Here is a 7,022-nt window from a genome sequence, read left to right on the forward strand (position 1 = left end):
GATTTTTTTGCACCCTCGGATTCCAGATATTCAAATAGTTGTATCTCGGCCAAATATTGTCATATCCTAACAAACCATACACCAATGGAAAGCTTATTAATTAAGCTTTCAGACGATGTATAAATCTCAATTTCAAAAAAATTGACCCTTATGACTGGTTTTGTGGTCCAGGGCCACAATTGTTCCAAACTTGTATGAGTTTCTTCTGTTGAACAAGATTTGGAAGAATGTTGGTAACCAAACAGCTGCTGGTTGGTAGCCATTTCCATAGTATGGAAAAAATACCAAAATATTCTTTTGTGTCCATCAGATGAAAGAAACTCACACAGGTTTGGAAGAACATGAAGGCGAGTAAATGATGACAACATTTTTCATTTTTGGGTGAACTATCCCTTTAAATTACTGGGTCACAAGACACAAAACCTTACATTCTCGGTGTCCTTTTTGAAAGTTTGCACGTTTTTTTTTTCCCTTTTTCAACAGAGCGTGTATGAAGGCATGGATAAGCAGGCTCAGAACACGGGGAAGCCAGCACTTGATGACAAAATATTCTTTTGTGTCCATCAGATGAAAGAAACTCACACAGGTTTGGAACAACATGAAGGCGAGTAAATGATGACAACATTTTTCATTTTTGGGTGAACTATCCCTTTAAATTACTGGGTCACAAGACACAAAACCTTACATTCTCGGTGTCCTTTTTGAAAGTTTGCACGTTTTTTTTTTCCCTTTTTCAACAGAGCGTGTATGAAGGCATGGATAAGCAGGCTCAGAACACGGGGAAGCCAGCACTTGATGATGGCAGGCACTTGAATGTCATTTTCCTGTATGGATGAAGGTCCTGTAGGTCGAGCAGCCTTCATGACTCCATCTCGTCTCTGTCGAACACGGGGGGCTCGAAGCTGATCACCTCCTCATACGTGAGCTCTGTGGACAGACAGACTGTTACTGTCACATCATGGAGAGGTTGGTCAATAAAATGTCATTTCTCTGCGAGATCTAGATGGTGCAGGCTTACGTTTCCACTCTTCGATGTCCAGCTCGCGACTCTCGAAGCTCTGGTCGTAGGGCTCTGCCTCGGGCTCGTCGTCCGGGTCGTGGTACTGGGAGAAGTACGGGTGCGCGAGAGCCTGTGACGCAGTTATCCGTTTATCTGTGTCCAGAACCAGCATCTTCTCCAGTAGGTCCACAGCTAGAACGGATAACATAGGACAGAGACTCAAAAAGCAACATTCGGAATTATAAAATACAAAAGGCAGCTAAATATGCTCATATATAAAAAAGAACAATTTATACTGGGAGAAAATAGTCACATTATGAAAACATGTTTTTTATAAATTTTTATTTTTGTAAAAGATTGTGTACTGTCACCGTACTGAAACCAAAACGAATTAAAAATAATATTTTTACTACACTCCAATAATATTTATTAATGCTTCTGAAAGTCTCTTCTGTTCACCAAGGCTGCATTTATTAGATTGAAAAATACAGTAATATTTTTAAATATTATTGCAACTTAAAAATAACTTTTCTATTTCAATACATTTTAAACTGTAATTAATTCCTGCGATGCAAAGCTGAATTTTCAGTATCATTACTCCAGTCTTCAGTGTCACATGATCCTTCAGAAATCATTCTAATATGCTGATTTGAAAAAAACATTTATTATTATTATCAATGTTGAAAACAGTTTTGCTGCTTTATATCTTTATGGGAACCATGATATTTTTTTTCCCAGGATTCTCTGAAGAATAGAAAGTTGCTGAATTATAAGAACAGCATTTATTTTAAATCGAAATCGATTGTAACACTTTTGATCAATTTAATACATCCTTGCTGAAACTAAAATTATTATTATTATTATTATTAAATCTTACTGACCCCAAATGGTAGTACATATTATTTAGAAAACATTTATTATACATTTATTATACATTAAACATTTTTTATATTTAATATAAAACTTTAAAATAGAAATCAGACTTGTTATTTCTAATAAATGATATAATTGTAATTAACATCATGATTTCTCACTACAAATAATAAAATATTACATTAAACGTACTTAATACCTAAAGTGTTAACTTTGACAACCTTGTAAAGAAAGAAAAAAAAATATGCGGCTCCCTGAGGGGGCCCTGGACCTCAGTTTAAAATCAGCTGATGAAGTTAATCATATTACTGCTGCTCAGATCCTAAGTTACCAGAAGCGTGGGCTAGTTCTGAAAGAGTTCTGCATCCTCCGGCTGAGTTTCAATGAAAAAAAGGGGATTTATCAGGCATAGGTAATGTGGGAAAAGCCAGAATTGTTACCTAATGGGTTTGCACCAACAAACACATCTGCAAAGTTCCTCTTGGGCATATACACAAGGGAACTGATGTAGTTCTGTGCCTGTTGGTTAAAAACACACACACACACACACACACACACACATTAAAGGATCACATATAATTATTAAAGAGTCAAAATAAGGACAAAATCTGGGACAAAGTGAAGCAAACAAAGATGGCTAAGAAAAAAGCATGACAATATAGAGTGCTGTATGGATGATGCATTTTGAAGGCCAAAATTTGGAAACAAGCATATTTGCACAGTCAGTGGATTTTGGTTAAATGCCTGAAATAAGGTCTGCAGTTAACACAAGCTTAACTTCTAAGCTAAGCTAACAAGTGGTTAAATAGGAATATATAGGTAGTCTTGCTGTGTTAATCACGCTCTTGCAAACTATTCTAACTCAAACTTTCAGAGAAAACGTTTTTTAAATAAAGACTGAAGGTGTTGTTGGATTTTTAACGGTGGTGACATTAAAGTCATGCGACCATGGTGAAGTTCATTTATAGCCTACATTTATATTGTATTTAGGTTTCAAAATTCAGAAAATTCATTAAAGCCCATTTGTGAAGATTATGAATAAAACTTGTAACAATAATAAACGTTCGTTGGTCCCAGAGCTTATTTTCAGCAATAATCCAAAAAGCCAATAGAAAAATCCTAGTGGGGTTTTGTCGAGGGAACCAGTGACGTAAACTTCAGGATTGGCCAACAAAAATACATCATCACTGCAATACTCTATCAAGATTAAGAATTATCTTAACCTAAATTATTTTGCACAAAATTAAACCACATTTAAAACATATAAATGTCATTGATATTTTATATCTAATGCATTGACCATTTTTAACGGGTTAAAAAATGTGCAAATATTCTTTGGGCCGATTTCTGTTCTTCCATTAACATCAGATTTCTGCTGAAATGTTCATCTCGATCTTGTTCAGTGTTTTCCAGTGGACCTCAGACCATGTTAAACATACACTGTGGCTTTGGTTTACTGCACAGAACATTATGTTAGAGCTTAAGCAGTCTGAACTCACTGCATGCCTGTGTTTAAAAAGAGTAGCGGTATTTGCCTAGAAGCTCAGCCTTGCAGTGAACTGTAAGACTGCAGAGGGCGGAAATGAGGTCAGACGTGTTGCATACGAAAAGCAGGCAGAAGTTGGGAAAGAGGGATGTTGGGAGGGGTTTGGAAAATCAAAAACGACCCATAGCAAACAGAAAAGAGTCACATAGGGGAAACGTAGTCACTTGTTCCAGAGCGGCCCGGGTCTGGAGGATTTTCTGTGACATTCTACGGCCAGACGTGGACCATGGGGTTCAGAAGGGGTCCGTTCTCACCTCGTGGCTCGGCATGCTGCTTATTAGAGAGTCTGGCGGGGTTCCCGTCAGTCGCATTATCTGCTGAAGCTGGTTTATATCTTGGGGAACCCAAGTCAAGGGTTGTACGATAAAATGCACTCACCAATAGGAGTGCTAAAACAGGAAAACAATGCGACCATCGCTGCGGCTTGATGCCGAGATTATTTAAGAAAGGGAAAAACAGGACAGGAAGAAGAGGAGAGGCAACACAAATGCACACCGTGTTAGATTAGACCCATGCATCCCATGTGAATCAATCCAGTGTTGAAAAAGACACAGGAAATGTAACAGGAAGTGTGAGGATTGAGAAAGCCATTGCTATGCACTCGTAAGCATGGGCTGATTTTGCAAAATCATCTGCCATCATCATCTGACTTCTACTTACTATTTTAAGTAGGGATGTAACGATTAACCGCGAGCCGGTTGAAAATCGATTCAAATATGGGACGATTCAAATCGGTTGAGATGCTAAACAAATCGCGATTCAGTTAGGGGTAGGAGTTTATATGAATGTATGTCTGAGGAGAACTTACTGTCCTTAGAAAAGTTTAGATGGTATTTTTTTCTTTTCATATTGCTTCTGTATAATGCATATTAAAGTTCATAAGTGCTACTGTTTTTACTGTATTTTTGATCAAATAAATGCAGCCTTGGTAAGCATTAGAGACTCATTTCAAAAACATTTAAAAAAATTGTACATACAAACCTTTGAACGGTAGTGTATATAGATATATATTTAATATTTATATATTTTATTTAATATATAGTTAATTCCTATCTCCAAAAGTGTGTTTCATCAATACATTTTTCAGAACCCTACAGTAATATCACCAAGAATTACCTTTCTTTGAGATATAACATATAAAAGTGATATATAATGTTCAGTTACGGAGGATATTCCGAAAATTTAAAAGTTTACATGATCCAAAATTCTGATGAATACATGCAGATTTCTAGAAAAAAAATATTGGCTTAACCTCATTATAGTTAATGCATTTACATTAAGTTTACAAAATTGGAATATGCCTACATTATTGAAATATGGCTGCTTGCAAAATCAGAATATGACCAAATTCTGATTTATATAGGAATATTCTTATGCACGTAAATGCAGTCAGTGAAAACTTGTGAATATGTTTAACAACTGAGTGTGACAGGCAGGTGTGAGCTACAGCAAAGTGGGCTAGTTCTACACACATGTCCAGATCCACACTGACTTCTGTTCAAATCGGACAAAGGTGGATGTTAGCAAAAAGCGCGTACAATCATCAAAATGTAAGTGAAAAGCGGATGAAGGTAAAGGGGTATCACTGCATGAAGACTAAAAAGTGTTCTTAAGCAAGTAGATGAGAGATTGAGGTACTTCATTCATGCAGTTAGAAACATGCATAAATGCAACAAATCAACATTCAGGTCATGCATGTGTGTGTGTGTTGATTTAAAGGGGTCATGAACTGATAAATCTAATTTACCTTAATCTTTTGATATATAACAGGTCAATGTACTATAAAAACATCCTGTAAGTTTTCAGAACTCAAAACTTTCTCGTTAGTTAAAAAACAGCTTTTATTGAAACCAAGATCAGAAAATGACTCGTTTTGGAATGTGCCACTTTCTGACGTAATAGTGTGGCTAAACACCGCCTCCGCAGGAGAAGATCAACGCCTGCTTCTACATCACTGCCTGTTTAGCTCCGCCCACTGATACGCACTTGTAGTAGGAGGAGAGGAAATACTAGAGAGACGCAAACACAGGATTACTCCATCGACAGAACCATACAGATGACATTACAAGATTACAAGACACTGTGTAGTGTCGGTTGTGAAAAATAGTTTTTGAATTGCCTCCCTTGTGATCCTAACATTATTTTTAAACACGAAAGTATGATGCAGGCTTTTCAGAGAGACTGAGAGTATTTCTTATCTTATTATTTTAATTGTATTGTCATAATTATAAACACTAGTTTGTAGCGCCAATAGTTTTACCGTTAACCGTAATTTATTGCCCCTCAAGTGATTTATCTATTACGCAAAGTCTTGCACATTCACAGACAATAGGTTACTTCTGGATTGCAAAATAAGGTGAATATAAGACTGTTTGATGTCAAAAACATCATGTTTAAGTAAACACACAATGCATTGCATATAAAAATTATATGGTTTGGAATTACACGAGGGTGAGTAAATGATTGACAGTTTTATTCCTGGCCAAACTAATTATGTTGTAGGGACACACAGTGCATTTGTGAATGTGCCACCTATAATTTAAACACAAACGGAGTTTTAACTAATATTATATTCATTCTTGCAATTCTGCACCCAATTTTACACCCAACAATTCTACACCCAATTTGCAGATATTATCATACGCACACAGAAAGTAGATAATCTGCATGTTTAGGCAACCAAATAACTACTTTATCCTAATCTATTCTTTCGCAGACTTCCTTGAAATGCAGATCACATTTCCTCTCTCGAAAGGCCAGGACCCCGTTTAATGTGGACTGAATGCGTGAGTGTGTTGGATTTTTCACAGGGGGCTTGACTCGACCTCACACACTAGAACAGAAGCAGCAAAGCATTCAAATTCCCAGAGTGGCACGCGCTGTGCTAGAATCTTTGTCCTTTAAGACTGAGCAAAGTTCATGTTTTTTGTCAACAGGACCATCAGGCAGTGTGACTCACTGGGAGGCAGCGGGCCGACACCAGCTGACTCATTCCCCTCGGGATCGCTGCCTCTCTATGAATTAGATTTGGCTGATACGTGTAAGTGTTTTTCTTCACACTTGCAGAGAGGGAGGGAGGGCTTGGGCAATGCATGCCAAAAAATGTCACACGACTAAAGGTTGTTTCCAGAAAGAGAGATTTGGGTCAGGGGGTGAATGAAGGGGAAAGGATACGATCAGTGCCGGGAAACAAGGTCCGTCCTGTGAGGAGCTCAGCCATTATGCAGCCCACCGACCAGATGTCCACTACAACACAAAACAACAACCCTCTTCTCATTCGCTGAAACAACATACATTCTGTTAAAGACAAAATGAGATTAACTCTCTTAACAAATGTCCCTAATCTTACTGTGTAGAATTCATCAGTGCTGTTATTCTAATGAAAAACATTTTGTTTTATATTTCATCAAGTAGGAAACAACTGACTGGAATATTGAATTATTGAAAATATGTAAATCTGTGGTGAATCAGCTGCAATGTGCATTAATTTTAAACTATTCAGTGGCACGCAGTTTTTAATTATCTTTTATTTTTATATTTTCAGTTTTTGTTTTAATTTAAGTTTAAGTGTCAATAATTATTAAAATTTGTATGTGCTTTTCA

The 7,022-nt window shown here is 36.9% G+C and overlaps 1 protein-coding gene across 1 annotated transcript in view; it reads right to left on the bottom strand.

Annotated features, from left to right (window-relative positions):
• Positions 1 to 548: 548 nt before the first annotated feature.
• Positions 549 to 7,022, bottom strand: part of LOC107751017 (mitogen-activated protein kinase 14B-like) — a 28,242-nt gene continuing 21,768 nt past the window's right edge. Inside the window, exons 7-11 of the mRNA XM_016566589.1 lie at positions 6,594 to 6,665; positions 3,674 to 3,753; positions 2,314 to 2,392; positions 1,019 to 1,192; positions 549 to 927 (exon numbers count right to left, since the gene is read on the bottom strand). Coding sequence (XP_016422075.1) covers positions 860 to 927; positions 1,019 to 1,192; positions 2,314 to 2,392; positions 3,674 to 3,753; positions 6,594 to 6,665 — 473 coding nt within the window. The 3' untranslated portion in view covers positions 549 to 859. The remainder of the gene's footprint in view (positions 928 to 1,018; positions 1,193 to 2,313; positions 2,393 to 3,673; positions 3,754 to 6,593; positions 6,666 to 7,022) is intronic.

Source organism: Sinocyclocheilus rhinocerous, unplaced genomic scaffold (genome assembly GCF_001515625.1).
Source record: "Sinocyclocheilus rhinocerous isolate Xijiao unplaced genomic scaffold, SAMN03320098_v1.1 scaffold2647, whole genome shotgun sequence".
In the NCBI taxonomy this organism is placed as follows: domain Eukaryota; kingdom Metazoa; phylum Chordata; class Actinopteri; order Cypriniformes; family Cyprinidae; genus Sinocyclocheilus; species Sinocyclocheilus rhinocerous.